At 41.5% G+C, this 17,916-nt stretch overlaps 2 protein-coding genes across 2 annotated transcripts in view; one reads left to right on the forward strand and one right to left on the reverse strand.

The window, feature by feature from the left end:
* VEGFC (vascular endothelial growth factor C) overlaps positions 1 to 2,446 on the reverse strand; it is a 79,699-nt gene extending 77,253 nt beyond the window's left edge. Inside the window, exon 1 of the mRNA XM_043893322.1 lies at positions 2,160 to 2,446. Within this exon, the coding sequence (XP_043749257.1) occupies positions 2,160 to 2,306 (147 nt within the window). The 5' untranslated portion in view covers positions 2,307 to 2,446. The remainder of the gene's footprint in view (positions 1 to 2,159) is intronic.
* LOC122687760 (translation initiation factor IF-2-like) overlaps positions 2,305 to 17,916 on the forward strand; it is a 215,037-nt gene continuing 199,425 nt past the window's right edge. Inside the window, exons 1-4 of the mRNA XM_043893384.1 lie at positions 2,305 to 2,310; positions 2,349 to 3,093; positions 4,378 to 4,600; positions 6,282 to 6,416. Coding sequence (XP_043749319.1) covers positions 2,305 to 2,310; positions 2,349 to 3,093; positions 4,378 to 4,433 — 807 coding nt within the window. The 3' untranslated portion in view covers positions 4,434 to 4,600; positions 6,282 to 6,416. The remainder of the gene's footprint in view (positions 2,311 to 2,348; positions 3,094 to 4,377; positions 4,601 to 6,281; positions 6,417 to 17,916) is intronic.

The raw sequence follows: 17,916 nt of genomic DNA on the forward strand, positions 1-17,916 counted from the left end.
TCTGGCCTGGAGAATTGCATGGACTATATAGGCCATGGGGTCGCAAAGAGTTGGACATGACTGCGTAACTTTCACTTTGGGGCTTTGAGGGTGGGGTGAAGAATGGGATAGTTAACCATGATTCACACCTTGTGAGTTGTCTTCTATTTTAATATTAAAAAAATAATTCTGAAGTGTAAATTAACAAAAATCTGCATTTCTTGGGGATTATGTATATGTAGTGTCTTCTATTAACCTTCTGAAATCTCTTAAGGTTTATGTAGAGCACAGAAAATTAACAATTAGCTCCTGATTGTTATCAGGGCTTACATCCAATTAAGGCACTTGTTTTGTCCACTAGGGAGAGACATGGAGTCTTTGGACCATGTCTCTTGGCATTTTCAAGGCAAGGACAGGGCAGCTTTGCTGAAGGCAATAATGACACGCCCTCTCGAGTTTCTACTCAACCGCTGGGGAACACTTCAGTGAGGGAATAACACTCTGCTTTATGGATGGTCAACCATGAAAAGCCAACAAAATTCAAAAAGGTTTTCACAGCAAAGGGAAAATTTAATTAAATCACCAATGAAGACAGTTTTGAAAATTAAGAATAAATTACTCCAACCACACAGAGAAGTATATAAACACAGGCACACGCACATATATAGTCCCCTTCATTCAGGATCCATCCAACAGAGTGAGGGACTCTTACACAGGCTCTTGGCTTATCAGGATAGGCTTCTAACTGTACCTGCTATTTCACAGTCTCTTAACTGTAAACCAAAGTAAGTTATCCTAGGCAGTAGAGAGGAATTCTCTTCCTAAATCATACTTTTAAGAAATAGTTTAGCTCTGAGAAAACAGAAAGTGAATCAATATCATGAAATCCAAGGCATTTAAGCTGCAGGAAGCATTAGTGGTTCTAAGACTACATTTTTTTGTGGCATTTGAGGACAGGAAGACATTCTTATGGCAGTAATTTTACCAATGTAAATATCTGTGTTGAAAATTTTTTTACAAGTCACATAAAACACTCTTATCTGCACTTTAGTGTACATGTTTTTACTCCATAGTTTTTTTTCCTTGACCCCACTGAATGACAAATTCCAACATTTGATTTTTCCCCCAAATTTAAATACAAAGGTACTTTTTTAAAAAAATCAGTCTTCTCAACCTTAAAAGTGTATTTCAAAATAAAACTGGGAAGGCAATTTAATTTGTACACATTCAATATACGCTAATCAGTAAAATAAACTCAAGGTTAGCAGTTACACACCCCCAGCACTACTCCTGCCATCAGATGAAATAAAGTGCTGCAATCTAGTTCCAGCCAGGGGGTACTGCAAGTGTGTGAAGTGAGACTTCCCATCTTCTGTGGAATATGAAACTTTTTCATGAATTCAAGAACTTTATTAAGCATATTCTCCATCCTTATGGCAGATCTGAGCTTTTAAGGTAAACATACATTTTTTTTTTTTAGAAGAGCAGACACAAATAATATATGACATTTGGTAATCAGAATGTCTCCAAAGCATCTTGGTAACATTTTTCAGGCAAAGAGTTAAACATCTCATTGAAAAACAAACAAGAAAATCCACCTTACTTTTCAGTTCTTGACCACATTTCAGAAATGCAGCGTTTACTAAGTCGAAAAGCCATGCTTGATGGTGATTCGAGATCCTGTTGCATCTCAAGTTTGACCAACTTCTCCAAGTGAATCTGAAGTCTGATGCCCTCAAGCCCAGTTACCAATTCCACAGAAGAGGAACACTCCAGAAAAAGCAGCCTCGGATGACTGCTCATCCAAGCCCTGGGAGCTGCTGGGGTCCCAACTCACTTGTTAGGGAAAGAAAGAACCCTCCCCGTGGGTTAACCGGGGCTCCAGCACAGCTCTGCTCCCCGGCGGGGACCGCTCTCCAGCCAGTTGGTTATAGGAGCGCTGTCACCAGCCACCTTCCGAGCCCTGCACTCGGCGTAAATTGCTTTCCTATTTAGTAACAACTTTCTATGAAAAAAAGGAGAAAACTTTGCTCTCAGAAACTCTACACGTAGCTCAGCAACTTTGGATCCAACGCACACAAGGTGAAACACAAGCCCACCCTTTGCACGGGTTCTGGGTCCTCTGCGACCCGAACCTCCCCCTCCCCGGGGTCCCCACGGTCCCCGCAGCGCGCACCCACCTTGGCCTCGCCCGCGTCCGGCTCCGTGTCCGAGAAGCCCAGTCCCGACTCGAAGGCGGCGGCGGCGGCGGGCGCCCGGCGCGGACCCGGGAGCAGCGCAGCGGCCAGCAGGGAACACGCCAGAGAGCAGAAGCCCAGCAAGTGCATGGTGGCCGGGCCGCGGGCGCGGGGGCCGGGCGCCCCGGCGAGGCTGCCTCGCGGCTCGGCCCTGTCCCCGAGGGCCGCCCGGGACCCCGCGGAGCCGGGGCGGCGGCAGCGGGTCCGGGCTCGGTGCTCGCGACGCTGCGAGCCGCTCTACCGCCGGCGCCCGCGAGCCGAGGGGTCAGGGCAGCGCCTCACAGGAAACCGGACATCCGAGCGCCCGCGACCGCGGCCCGCGAGGTGAGGCGAGGGCGCGGGAGGACGGCGCCCCGCTCGGCGGCTCGGGGAGCGAGGGGTGGCCGAGCCCAGACGCCCCGCGAGGCTCGCGCCCTGCGGCGCCCCCGGGGCCCGCGAGCCCCCGCCTCCCCCTCCCCGCGGCGGGGCGAGCCGGGTGGCCGGGCGGCTAGAGCGGCGGCGGCGGCGGCGCCGGGCGGCGAGGCCGGGGAGCGCGGGGCTGCACGGCGGCGGCGGCGGCGGGCGCAGGGGCAGGGCATGGCTGACGCGCCCTCTGCCTGCGCTTATGTGAGAGAAAGCGGCCGAGGGAGGGCGCGTGCCGAGCCCGGCCGCCCTCCCCGCGCGCCGGCCTTGGCGGCGTCTCCCGGCGCCCGCGCGGCCCCTCCCCCGCCCCCCGCGGCGCGAGTCCCCCCGCGGGGTGGGAGGGGGCCCCGGCCGGCGGGCGGGCTCCGAGGCGCCGGGCTCCTGGGACGCGGGCGCGCCGGCTCCGGCCCCAGTCCCCCGCAGACTGGCCCCGGGCCACCCGCTCGAGGGTCAGGGGAGCTCCAGATTCTAGAAGGTGCGAGAAAGTCGGCCCGGGGTGGAGAGCCCGCCGGGCCCCTTTTCTCCCCTAGACGGGCGACTCGGGGGCCCCCGGGGGATGGGAATGCGGGCGGACGTGGGGTGAAGGCTCCGGAGCGGCCGGAAGCCCGGGTCTGTGGCCGGTGGGGCAGCCGGGGCGTGGGTTTGAAGGAGAAAGCAGGACCCGGGAGCCACGTGTGAAGCACGTTGTCTGAGGTGAAGTCCGAGGAAGCCCAGGGCTGCTCCGGGTCGGAAAAGTCAGCAGGGGGCAGAGCGCCCTGCTGGCCGGCGCTCTCCTTGGCTCGGTGGCTGGGTGCAGACGCCCTTCCGCTCAGGCTTCCTTAGCGCCCCGAAAGTGGGAAAGCCCCACTTTTACCTGGGGCGACTTTTCAATACACTGATCATAAACTCTCAGGTGATGAGTCTTTGAGTTCACCCACAAGTTCTGAAACTCCGCTCGAGTAAATCCCTTATTTACCTGACGCCTCAAATCTCCTCAGTGACCAGGAGCGACCCACCCCGCCCTGCGTGACCGCCCGTCGTCGTTAACATTTTTGATGGTCAGCGTCACGGAAAAGTGTTTTCTTCCACCCATCCATTGCTTTGACTTCTGGACTTGACTCCATAAATCAAACCTAACTTCCTTCTGTGAGCTCTTCAAACCATTTATAAATGTCTGTCATAGTAACCCCCCTCCCCCCACCGCGAGCCTTTTTTTTTTTTAAAGACCCCTCAAAGTTCCCTCTTCAACCGCAACCTCATTTTGCATGTTCTCAGCTAGTATATTCCCCGGAACGTGACTCAGCACTTAAAAGTGTTCCAGCAAGCTTGAGAAAATGGCCTTCCTTGCCCAGATATCATTACATGTGTCGATGCCGCCTCGGATTGCCAGTTTATTTTCTGGCAGTCAAATCAGTGTTGACTTACGTTACACTGAAAATTAACTAAATTTCTCAAATTTTTTTTTACCCATGTACTGCTGTTTAGTCATGATCACGGTTCTCTACATTTGTGAAGTCGGTAGACGGTGCCCAAGATTTGAGCTGTGTTGTTTGTCTTATTAGACGCTGCCCTCTCAGCGTTAGTCCATCACTGTAGCTTGTTGAATGTTTGGGAAAGCTGAGGCGGCCGGGGTAGTAGTTCTTTGATTATCTTCCTGCTCTTTGCCTTTTTGATTAATTTGCTATGTTTGTCTTCAGATAAAATATCTTAAAGGGAAGAGCTAAGGACAGACCTGGGTGGGATTTAAGTAGATACTGGAGCTTCCTTTTAACCATTCTAGTGATTCTCAACTTTGACTGCACCTGGAATACCAGAAGTTTTCAGAACCACACCTGAGTGTGTTTGCACCTGTGTGCACCATCATGAGACTCTACTTAATTGGTCTGGGTTAAGATGTGGGCCTCAGGATCCTGTTAGACCAAGTTGAGAATCTCTGGCATCTCCAACTGGAGCCTGGCTTACCCCTGACAACTGTGAAATCAACAGAATTGAAATATATCATAGTAAGTATATTATTTGTTTTATTTGAAATAGAGCAATAATCACCGGATTTTTTTACCCCCCTCCTGCTATGGTTATTAAGTACAGGAAATGCTGGCAAAATGTATACTTGAGTGGAAAAAAAAAAATTGATGATCTCAGAAAACAGTCCTGCTTTAGTTGTTTCAGGGCTTATCTGTTTCCCTGTTTGTATGTTTTCGGTTTTGCTTGCTTACCCTATGGAAAGTACTTTCTACCACTAGTCCACTTTGAAGTGTAAGAAGTGCATTTTTCCTGGTTTGTGAGTCCTTTATTAGCTTCAGACAGCACCTGTTTAATAACAAGGCTTCTAAACAATGATTTTTCAAAAAGTGCCCCCCAGGGGGAAGAAATTGAGAAGGGGAGTTAGGGAGCAGTGTTCCTGTTGCCCTCTCCCCAGACCCCAGCTGGTGCGACACCTCTTGTCTGCTTTAAGTGTTGGGTTTCTGTTTTGTTTGAAGGCATATAATGATTATAGGATCTTCATTCTGTGTTCTCCAGTATCCATTCTGACCATCTTTAGTTTATTTCTGATGACAGTTTTTCTTCATTTTTGCTTCTTAAATTTTACTTTGTTGATCTATTTCAAACGTCTTTAGGTGAATGCTTAGACTAAAGTTTGTCTTTTGTCTATTTTCTGATGAACTTATTTAAAAAACATTTCCATCTAAATTTTGCCACTTTTGTTGGGCTTTCTTTGTTGAGCCGTTGTAAATTTATCTTAATTTCCCTATGACCCTTTTTCTTTACCTGAAAAATTATTTCATTTTTGTAATTTATAGGCTTATGGAATTTTTGTTTTAATTTTAATTTTATTTAATTGTACTATAAATGATATTGATTTTAGAAACTCACTTAAGCTTCTTTGTGACTTTGTACATGGTTGATTACTGGAGATAATTCTTCGTGTGCACTCTTTTCTTGGGTATCAAGTTTGAGCTTATTAATTTTAGTATTAGAATCTTGGTTGGAAGTGAGTTGTTAAAATCTTGTTACAATTATTGACTTTATTTTCTGTTTCTAACTGTAATTCTTTCAGTTATTTCTTTATATAATTTGATGCTGTATTGCTAGTCTGAGATGTTCACGATGACATATTTATTAATCTAATTTTCCTTTAGTGTATAATGTCTAGTTTTGTAACTTCTAATGATTTTATTTGGAATTCTGCTTTCTCTAATATTGAAATCTTAGTCTTTGAGAATTGAGACCATCTGTGATTATGACTCAGATGAAATGATGGACTTATATCAGTGTAAGTTAATTGTTCCTTCTAGAAAGCTTTCAAGCTTTAGCCTGGAAAAGATAAGATTGTAAACTAATAATTAAGTCCACTCTTGCTTCCCCAAATGCCCACAAATCTATATATTGAAGACAGTAATCTCACGCTGCCAAACAGCCTGCTTATCAATAACAGTTTGCTTATCAAGACCCTCACTCCCCTATGTCAGCCAACCCTAAACTACTGCCTCATGGACTTTGCCCAGCCCTACTTAGCTCTCTGCTTTTGCAGACCTACTTTATCCTACTTGAGTCCCCAAATACTACAATTATTCTGTTTCTGACTTAACTCTTTTGAGACACCCTTTTAGGCTCTGTCAGATAGTATTCTCTCCTACTGCTGTAAGTTCTACTAAATGAAATGTAACTTTTGTTTGTTTAAAGGTTTGCTGATGTTATTTTGAGAAGTTCAACAACCTGGATGTCCTACCAAGAATCCTATTGATACTTCCCTGGCTGCTGAAGCCCAGGACCTTTAATTCAGAAACAGGGAAAACAATTGAGGCCTTCGGTGATGGGGTAAGTCTCACAGTGAATCTCAGTTCCAATTTTCTTCATTAGGCTTCCAGATGCTAAGTGTATTGTATCCCTTAAGATCCCTTTTCAGGAATGCTTTGATTCTTTGATCAAATTTGAAAACAATGTATCCCTGGGGGAAAGCTGCCTGTTACTAGCAGCATTGCTTTTGTCACTACTCTTCATTATTTCCTGTTGTTGGTTGATAGCAGGAAGTTCATGTTCAGACCCTGTGCTCCACCCCAAGGAGGACAGACCGAACACTATGCTTTATGAGCATTGTTGAGAAAACTGCCCTGAGGTTGCTGAGGCTGGTACTGCTTTGCATGTCTCACCCACACCAGATTAACTGTGGGAAAACTGTAAAGATGTGGCCAGGAACAGGAACTCAAGTCTCAGAATACCTTCAAACATCTACATGTAGGTTCTGCAAGTACAATTAGTTATGGGGTTTGAATGTCCTACTCAATACATGCTCATTTTCAAGGTGGAACAAAATTTTGTTTGCTGCAAAGGTAGGTTGAGGGAAAGAGCAAATAAGCCAAGGTGGCGATGGTCAGGCTCTCTCGCCCCACGGCCTATCGCTCTTGCCTCATGTTTTGTAAATAATGGTTATGTAACACCTGAGATCATTTATATCACTGCACACACACAATCCCCTATATAAGCATCACCTGAAAAGTTCTTGGAGGGGGGCGGAGGGGGTTGAGTCCAGCCCAGTCGAGATGGGTTGAGTTGAGTTGCATAGTCATCATTGTTGCTGTGTCAGCCATTAGAGAGTAAAGCATGTCTGCCTTGCTGCTGCACATAAAGAATGTTTGCTTTCTTACTGCTCTCTGCGTCTTATTCCAATTTGCTTGCTTGTCTGTCCTGGGTTCATCGAACAATGTGCACAGTGAAATACAGCTAGACAGTTGGTGTAGTTAGGAGTGAGCAGCAGGACAGTCTGGTTCTGATGGTAGGAAAAAGTTGCATGTCTTTGTGTTTCCAACCTGGAGAATTTCAACCTCCCTTTCCACGAACAGAGGCGCTCATTGTCCTGGGATAGTTCCTGGAGGACTCTGTGCATCCTTGATGTTTACTCAGAAGTCATATCGTCCTTGTCAGTTCCAATCCTCATGAAAAGCAGAGAAAGTCAGTTGTGTTTTTAAGCTCAAATGAGGACTCATTGACTCTCATCATAAAAGCACGTCACAGATGGTTGTGTATTTCTCCCCCAGTTTTGGGGCTCTACCTTGCAGATGTGACAAAACTCTGTAAGGAGTTCCTGCAGTAAAACTAGTTTTATCACCATCAGGTATGAGTTGCATTTCCTTTCTATTCTTGAAGTAGCTTCTACATGCCCTAAGAAACAGAGACTTTGTCATCTGGAAAAGACACCATGAGGAGAAAAAAAAAAAGGCCTAGGACCCACAATGGAAGGGAACTCTCAGGTAATTTTGACTGCTAGAATAGTAGATAAACTTGAGAAAGTGAAAACCTAGATTCGTGTGTCCCAGCTAAAAAAGACACGGGGTTTAACCCACTGACAACAGAATTGACATACCTTTAGGGCATTTAAAATGAGAAATTCTTAAAAATTTTTTAGAGACAGGTGGTCTTTGGATGGAAAGAACTTCCACCAGCGAGCTTTGTGTCAAGGTGGAGTTTGCAAGACACAACCAGCTTCCACCCAAGACCTACAGAATTAGAATTAGATGACTGTGGCCCTGCTTGCTTTCTTTCTTAACCTGTTTTTCTTTAGCTATTTTCTTACATGACTGTAGCCTTAAGGTTCTGCAGAGTTAACCAGCCGTTGTTATTTCTTAGGGTTTCCCTGGTGGCTCAGATGGTAAAGAATCTGCCTGCAATGTGGATGACCGGTGGAATATCAGAGTCTCTAACTTTAATATTATTTCCTCTCTCTTTAGTCCTTCCTTGCTATGACTCACATACTGGAGAATGTGTGTGCAGGTTTTGCCCCAAACAAATAAAACAATAAAATTCTATGCTTTTAAAAATTTTCTTCTGGTGGCTCAACAGTAAAGAATCTACTTGTAATGCAGGAGACCTGAGTTTGATCCCTAGGTCAGGAAGATTCCCTGGTGAAGGAAATGGCAACCTGCTCCAGTATTCTTTCCTAGGAAATCCCATGAACAGAGAAGCCTGGCAGGCTACAATCCATGGGGTTGCAAAGAGTTGGACATGACTAAGCGACTAAGCAACAACATAGTTGATTTACAATGTTGTGTTAGTTTCTACTGGATGGCAAAGTGAATCAGTTATACATATATTTACTCTTTTGAACTTTCTTTTCCCATTTAGGCCATTACAGAGTATTGAGTAGAGTTCCTGGTGCTATACGTTAGGTCCTTATTAGTTATTAAAGCCCTGTGCTTTGCACACATTTCCCTGTGAGGGCTAGCCAGCTAGTGGCAATCTTTTGTTAGGAAGTATTTGGTTTTATCCATAATTATACTCAACCACAAATTGGCTTTTTGTGTGAAAGAGAACACTATAGCACAAGGTAACCAAAATTAAAAACTCCTTAGAAAGAGAGGTTTCTGCCTACATTGAAAGCACGCCCAGGGACTGTTTCTCAGAGATAACGTCTATAAACAAACTTTCATGGAAGAAAGACTCAGAAAGGGAACCAGGAACAGATGGTTTATATTTAAGACCTGCCCCACGTTTACAGATCTTACACAGAAGGCTTACTGTGGAGGTGACCCTTGACTGCCTGTCAGTCTACCCTGAGTGACCCTTGGTGAATCTCTCTTTTCCACGTGGGGCTAATATGAAGAATATATTAGTTAATACTTAGATAAAGAGGGGCTTCCCAGGTGGCACTAATGATAAGGACCCCACCGAGCAATGCAGTAGACATGAGATGAGTCGGACATGACTGAAGCAACTTAGCATGCACGTATGCATAAAGAACTTAATAATAGTTGGCATTTAATAATCCCTCACTAAATTTTGGATGGAGCATGAATAACAGTTACAAATTAATGTATAAATTATTAGTGTCATATCTGATATATTTATCTTGATTTCTTTTTATATTATATTTTTTTCTGTTCTTCCACTCATGTGTTTAAATGATTGTTAAAATAGATATAAAATTCTAACAAGGACCATTGTTTCTTAAGCAATTTGAAAATGTTCTTCTGTGGTATTCCTCCATCAAATATTGCTACCAAGAAGTCTTAGAATAATAATTTTTTAATAGCTATAAAATGCCTACTAACATGCCTGACTGTATTTTTATGTGTTTCACATATTTTAGTATATTTAGCACTTCTAATAATCTTATTACATAGAAATTATTATTATGATATTTATATAAATGAGGAAACTGGAGAAGTTATATATCTTGTCTACTTTTAGAGCTAGAGCTAGTGTTGGCCAGACCCTGGATTCAAAGACCTGTGGCTCTAGCATCTAGGATATCCAGCACTACATCCTACTGCCTCCTAAATAATGTTGTTATGATGTTTTGACTGGTAACATGATCTGCCATTTATTGTTGTAAACTTTTAAAATGCTTCCTTTGTCTTTGATGTGACTTAGTTCAGTTCAGTTCGTCGCTCAGTTGAGTCTGACTCTGCAAGTCCATGGGCTGAGCACACCAGGCTTCCCTGTCCATCATCAGTTCCTGCAGCTTACTCAAACTCATGTCAATCGAGTTGGTGATGCCATCCAACTATCTCATCCTCTGTCATCCCTTTCTCTTCCCACCTTCAATCTTTCCCATCATCAGGGTCTTATCCAATGAGTCTAAATTCTTTGCATCAGGTGGTCAAAGTATTGAAGCTTCAGCTTCAGCATCAGTCCTTCCAATGAATATTCAGGACTGATTTCCTTTAGGATGGACTGGTTTGATCGCCTTGCAGTCCAAGGGAGACTCTCAAGAGTCTTCTCTAACACCACAGTTCAAAAACATCATTTCTTCGGTGCTCAGCTTTCTTTATATATAGTCCAACTCTCACATCCATACATGACTACTGGAAAAACCATACCTTTGAATAAATAGGCCCTTGTCAGCAAAGTAATGTCTCTGCTTAATGTGCTCTCTAGATTGGTCATAGCTTTTCTTCCAAGGGGCAAGCGTCTTTTAATTTCATGGCTGCAGCCACCATCTGCAGTGATTTTGGAGCCAAGAAAATAAAGTCTGTCACTGTTTCCATTGTTTCCTCATCTGTTTGCCATGAAGTGATGGGACTGGATGCCATGATCTTTGCTTTTTTTTTTTTTTTTTTTGATCTTTGCTTTTTGAATGTTGAGTTTTAAGCCAGCTTTTTCACTCTCCTCTTTAACATTCAACAAGAGGTTCTTTAGTTCTTCTTCACTTTCTGCCATGAGGGTCGTGTCATCTGCATATCTAAGGTTACTGATATTTCTCCCAGCAATCTTGATTCCAGCTTATGCTTCATCCAGCCCAGCATTTCATATAATGTACTCTTCATATAAGTTAAATAAGCAGGGTGACAATATATAGCCTTGACATGCTCCTTCCCCAATTTGAAACCATTCTGTTCTCCCATGTTTGGTTCTAACTGTTGCTTCTTGACCTGCATACAGATTTCTCAGGAGGCAGCTCAGGTGGTCTGGTATTCCCATCTCTTTCAGAATTTTCCACAGTTTGTGTGATCCACACAGTCAAAGGCTTTAGCATAGTCAATAAAGCAGAAGTAGATGTTTTTTCTGGAGCTCTCTTGCTTTTTCTATTTTTCCAATAGTTGCTGGCAATATGATCTCTGGTTCCTCTGCCTTCTCTAAATCCAACTTGAACATCTGGAAGTTCTCAGTTCATATACTGTTGAAACCTGGCTTGGAGAATTTTGAGCGCTACTTTGCTAGCATGTGAGATGAGTGCAGTTGTGCAGTAGTTTGAGTATTCTTTGGCATTGCGTTTCCTTGGGATTGAAATGAAAACTGACCTTTTCCAGTCCTGTGGCCACTGTTGAGTTTTCCAAATTTGCTGGCATATTGAGTGCAGCACTTTCACAGCATCATCTTTTAGGATTTGAAATAGCTCAGCTGGAATTCCATTACCTCCACTAGCTTTGTTCTTAGTCATGCTTCCTAAGGCCCACTTGACTTCACATTCCAGGATGTCTGGCTCTAGGTGAGTGATCACACCATGGTGGTTATCTGGGTCATGAGGAACTTTTTTGTACAGTTCTTCCGTGTATTCTTGCCACCTCTTCTTCATATCTTCTGCTTCTGTTAGGTCCATACCATTTCTGTCCTTTATTGAGCCCATCTTTGCATGAAATGTTCCCTTGGCATCTCTAATTTCCTTGAAGAGATCTCTAGACTTTCCCATTCCGTTGTTTTCCTCTACTTCTTTGCACTGATCACTGAGGAAGGCTTTCTTATCTCCTCTTGCTATTCTTTGGAACTCTGCATTCAGATGGATATATCTTTCCTTTTCTTCTTTGCCTTTACCTTATCTTCTCTTCTCAGCTATTTCTAAGGCCTCCTCAGACAACCATTTTGCCTTTTTACTTTTCTTTTTCTTGGGGATGGTCTTGATCACTGCCTCCTGTACAGTGTCACAAACCTCTGTCCATAGTTTTTCAGGTACTCTGTCTATCAGATCTATTCCCTTGAATCTATTTCTCACTTCCACTGTATAATCATAAGGGATTTGATTTGGTTATACCTGAATGGTCTAGTGGTTTTCCCTTCTTTCTTCAATTTAATTCTGAATTTGGCAAGAAGGAGTTCATGATCTGAGCCATAGTCAGCCCCCGGTTTTCTTTTTGCTAACTATATCGGGCTTCTCCATCTTTGGCTGCAAAGAATATAATCAGTCTGATTTCAGTAGTGACCATCTAGTGATGTCCATGTGTAGACATTGGGCATAGACTTGAATTACCATGATATTGAATGGTTTGCCTTGGAAATGAACAGAGATCATTCTGTCATTTTTGAGATTGCACCCAAGTACTGCATTTCAGACTCTCTTGTTGACTATGAGGCCTACTCCATTTCTTCTAAGGGAGTCTTGCCCACAGTAGTAGATACAATGGTCATCTAAATTAAATTCACCCATTCCGGTTCATTTTAGTTCACTGATTCCTAAAATGTGGATGTTCACTCTTGCCATCTCCTGTTTGACTATTTCCAGTTTACAGTGATTAATGGACCTAACATTCCAGGTTCCTACGCAGCATTGTTCTTCACAGTATCGGACTTTACTTCCATTACCGGTCACATCCACAATAGGTGTTGTTTTAGCTTTGGCTCCATCTCTTCATTCTTTCTGGAGCTATTTCTCCACTCTTCAGTAGCAGAGTGGGCACCTACCGACCTGGGGAGTTCATCTTTTAGTGTCATATCTTTTTGCCTTTTCATACTGTTCATGGGGTTGATGTGACTGGAATTTTGTAATAATATGTCCATTGTGATTTATTTATCATTTCTTTGCACACTTTGGGATCTTTCAGTCTGAGTTCATGTTTGCTTATGTGTGTTTGTGTGTGATTGTTGTTGTTATTCAGTCACTTAATCGTGTCCAACTCTTTTCGACCCCATGGACTGCGGCACACCAGATTTCTTTGTCCTTCACCATCTCCTGGAGCTTGCTCAAATTCATGTCTGTTGAGTTGGTGATGCCATCCAACCATCTCATCCTCTGTTGTCCCCTTCTCCTCCTGCCTTCAGTCTTACCCAGCATCAGGGTCTTTTTCAATGAGTTGGCTCTTTGCATCAGATGGCCAAAGTATTGTGTGTGATATATCTATGAAATTATGGGTCACATGTCTTCAAATACCTTATGCAAACTGATATATTGTCTCCTTGTATTTTTCTAGAACTTAGTGCCTATAGATATTGACATTTTACCTTTATTTTCATATGTGTTAACTTTTCTTGTATTCATTCCATCTATTCATCCTGTCTTCATGCATTCTAGAGCTTTTCATATGATTTGAAATACCTCCTATTGTTTATATCAATGATTCTTCTGTTTCTATGTATATATACATATATAATTTTTCTGCCATAATATACATGTTTTATAATTCACTTTTTTGACAGTTTTCTATGCTTATTAAAGGATTTTTGAAATTCCACCTCTCGTCAATTGTGATTGTATATATCCTACTTTCACACTCACAGCGAATATTGGAAAATCAGTTATTGAGTATGATGTTATGATAGAGAACATTTTGATCAACTTTTTAAAAACATATAGTTTATAAGCATGAGTGATGTAATCATTATAATTAGCAAATTATTGGGACCTATCTCTTAACTGATTAGAACAATTGTTGGTCTGCTACTGTTTTAAAATATCCATGTTCTTATATAATTGGTTTTAAACTGCTTCCTGTGGGAGGCAGTTTCTTTCACAATATTATGACTGCCCCACCTTTCAAGGTTTATTTCCAGTTAATTTCCTTTTATGTGTCCTATTTTCCAACACTGCTTTAAGAATTTTTATTCGCCAATCACAATAGATAAACTATCTCATATCTGGGAATTTTGTTAATGCTATTTCTATGGTAGGAACAATTCTTTCCAATCTTGATGTTCATTGAAATACTTTTGTTAAGGTCATGGTCAAATGTTCCTTTCTAATCTATCAATGAATTCTTTTCTCCTTTTGTATCTGAGCACTCAAATATAAGTCTTTACTTTTGTATCTCATCACCTACATGCATGTTTATCTTTTTGTGTGCTTACTTCTTAGGGGTATTTTCTCACTGATTAGCATATGGCCTGGGCTATTATAAACATTTCATAAATGCTTGAACAATGAGTATGTCTTTTATTTCTCTGATTAACAAAAGCACAGTTGTTTCTTCTCATTGTCTTTCTTCTTTGCTCCTCCTCCTCCTTCCCATCATTATTCTCCACTTTCTTCTCCAAATCATAATCTGATAAAAATTATATTTTCCCCTGTCTTACTTAGTCCTTGTGTTTAACTGTAACCAGTTTGAATGTAGGAACTGAATCTCACTCATCATTTTCTTCCTTGTAGCATTAGTGCAGTGGTGTGTTGAATGTAATTAAAAGTGAGCAAGTAATTTGAAACAAAAACTTATTTATCTATTCGTCTATTGATTGATTGATTGATTCATTTATTATTTTGACAGATTTTTTGAAATATAAGTAACATACTACAAATGGCACATCTAAACTATGCACGTAATGGAAACCATGCAGTATGTACTCTGGGGTCTGATCTCCTCAGCATTTGGTTATTTTGAGATTCATCCATGTTGTTGAATACATGTAAAGTTCACTCCTTTCATTGCTGATTAGTATTCTGTGGTGTAGACAGAGACAGCACTCCTTTGTCCCTTCACCTGCTGATGAACATTTGTGTTCCAGTTTTTGGCTGTTACAAGCTAAGTTTTTACAAACATTCATATTCGGATCTTAGTGTGACAAGAGGACAAAGCTCTCATGAGATGATCAATATGGTTTTTCTTTTTTAGCTGCTTAATATGGTGAGTAACACTGATTAGTTTTTAGGTGTTAAACTCACTTTTTGCTGCTGGAATAATTTCAAGAGTTTGTGTAGAATTTGCACTTTTTTTTCTTTCTTTAATGTTTGGTAGAATTCAAAGTTCAAGCATCTGGACCTTAAGTGTTCTTTGTGGTAACATTTTTAACTATAAATTCAATTTATTTAGTAGATGTAGGTCTGTTCAGATTATTGATTTCTTTTTGAGTGAGTTTTGGTAGTTTTTACCATTCAAGGATTTCTTTCATTTCACTTAAGTTGTCACACATTCACTGACATAACATTTTTCATGTCATATTTTTCCTTTTTAAATATGTATGGTCTATCATGATGGATTCATTACTGATATTAATAGCTTATGCTTTTCTTTTTCCTGATCAGGCTGGCTAGAGGCTAATCAATTTCATTGATTGTTTCAGAGAACCAACCTTTTATTTCATTGATTTCTCTCAATTTTTTGTATTCTATTCTATAGATAACTACTCTTCATTATTTTATTCCATAATATGTTGGGTTTAATGCATTTTTAAAAAAATTTCCTAAGGTAAAATATGTCCTTGATTTGAGATATTTTGTCTTTCATAATATAAAATTTTAGTACTATAATTTTCTAAGTACTATGTTAGCCATCTACCACAAATTTTAATAGGTAGTGCTTTAATTTTCATACAGTGAAAGTTACTTTCTAATTTGTCTTTTGATTTCTTCTTTGACACATGTTATTTATAATTGTGTTTTATAAGTTCCAAATATTTTCCAATGTTTTAGAGTACCTTCTATTATATCTGATTTACATTATGAACAGAGAACATACTATGACTTGAATCTTTTTAAATTTATTAAGCCTTGTTTCTCTGGCTCAGAATGTGATCTACTTAGGTAAATGTTCTGTATACACTTGAAAAGAATACATATATAATTTTTGTGGTAGGGTGGAATTTTCTATAAATGTCAATTCAGTCCAGTTGATTGATAGTGTTGTTCAGTTGTTCTATATGACTTCTGATTTTTGGTCTACATGTTCTATCAGTTATTGAGAGAGTAGCTCTAGTACTTCCAGATGGGTTTGTCCATTTCTCCTTTGCAGTTGCATCAATTTTTTTCATATATTTTAAATCTGTCTTGTGTATGTTATATTTCATTCAAAAAAAGATCTTTTTGAGAGTGAAAAGGGGCTCTGATAATAATTACACTGTAACAGTAGACATAAATCTCAATTGTCCTGGGAATACTGGTACATTTATTCAATCTACTTAAAAAGTGGCAGAGATCTGTTTTTTTCTGATGTAATATGAGTCTGTAGGTGAGAAGTACTGGGCTCAGTGTGGTGGCTGCACTTCCTCCAAGGTCAGAGCCGCTCTGTCTCTCTGCTTTGCTGTCTGTCTCAAGGCTCCTATCTCAAGGTTGTCCTATTGCTCTTAAGATAAGAGCTTGAATTTCATGCTCAAAGCCCTAGATTTCTCATTCTCACTGGTCATTAAATTACAAAGTTCTGCATATTTTCTTTACCCAAACTAGTGCACTGAACAAGAAAGATTCACAGTGTATAATGAGAGATCCCTATTATTTTTTTCACTAGTACCTGCTTAAACTTATTGCTGGCAGTTGCATGAAAATTAACCCAGTCTCAATGAGTTTTCTGATCACTGTTAGACAATAGTCTTCTAGTTTCTTCTAGACATAGGAACGGTCTGAATTTTGTAATTTATTACTCTAATTCAGTTTCATAATCATATGTGAAAAAGAGTTCCTGTCTTTGTTAAAATTGCAGCCTTTCTCCACTACTGGTCCTCTTGCTGTCTCACTACCAGTGGCAGGAAAGGGGTGGATGGAGTTGCTCTATGTTGCTGCTCCTCAGCCCCTGTCTTGCTAGCTGCAGTTTTTGATACTTTGAAGTCAAGACAGGGAAAGGGAAAGGAAAAGAGAAGAGGGGTATGGGAGCGAAGGAAGAAAATCAGCTCTTGACTCTCACTACCCTGATAGCCTGCCTGCAGTATTCTCTGAGCTTGGCCGATGTGCAGAGCAAATCCTTTGTACCGAGGCAGGTGTTACACCCGCAGTTTGCCTGAACTGCATGAATTCATTACCTCTCCAGCTGACAGCTTTAACTTAATTCTCAGCCAGATCCCGTAATGTCCTGTAGGAATTCACAGTGATGCAATAACAGCATTAGATTTCTGCTTTGAAATCAGTGCCCTACTACAGTGCTGAAAATGGAATGCAAGGGTTCATGAGCAAATAAGAGTCAGGATACGATAATGAGAGTTCAGTCAAGGTAGGACGGAAGTCGAACCGTGATGGTAGAAACAGAAATGGAAATAGCTGGAGTCATTCAAAAAAGTTAAAGTTTATAGAACTCTGTGTTTTCTTGGACATAAGAATGAGCAACAAGAAAGTTTTAGAGCTAAATCTCAGGTTTGGGCTTTTGCCATTGGATTGATGATGGTACATACAGCAAAACATGAAAGCTGAATAGGGCCTGGTATATGCAGGAAGATTACAAGTTCCATGTTGGATCCATGGGATTTTGGTTACCAGTGATTCATCCACGTGGAAATGCTGAATATTAGTGAGAATACTAGATGAGATCCCAGAAGAGAAGCCTGGACTGAGAATAGACATTTGTGAGTCATCAGTGTGTGATCATTAGAACACTAGGAGATGAAAGTGACCACCTCCAGAGAAAGTATTATGTGTGAATGGAAAAGTCTGCGTGCAGGTGGACGCTATCATAAAAAGTCAAGAAGAGGAGGATGAGCCTACACAGGAGCCCAGGGAGTGGCCTTTGAGTTAGACAGAGAGCTAGGAGATGGGGTTGCCACAGAGGTCAAGAGAAGAGAGTGTGTTAAGATACAGGTATCCACTGGCAGTCAAAGGCTGGCAGGAGAGTAAGTAGGGTGGGCTCTGAGCAGCGTGCACTGGAATGCTCTGCTGACTGATGGGAACGTTTTGGTTGGAAGTTGGTTTTGGTTTACATTTTGGTTTTCCAGTTGGAAGTACAAGGCTTGTTCCAGTAGGTTGAGAAGACAAAAGGAAACA

Source organism: Cervus elaphus, chromosome 32 (genome assembly GCF_910594005.1).
Source record: "Cervus elaphus chromosome 32, mCerEla1.1, whole genome shotgun sequence".
Classification (NCBI taxonomy): domain Eukaryota; kingdom Metazoa; phylum Chordata; class Mammalia; order Artiodactyla; family Cervidae; genus Cervus; species Cervus elaphus.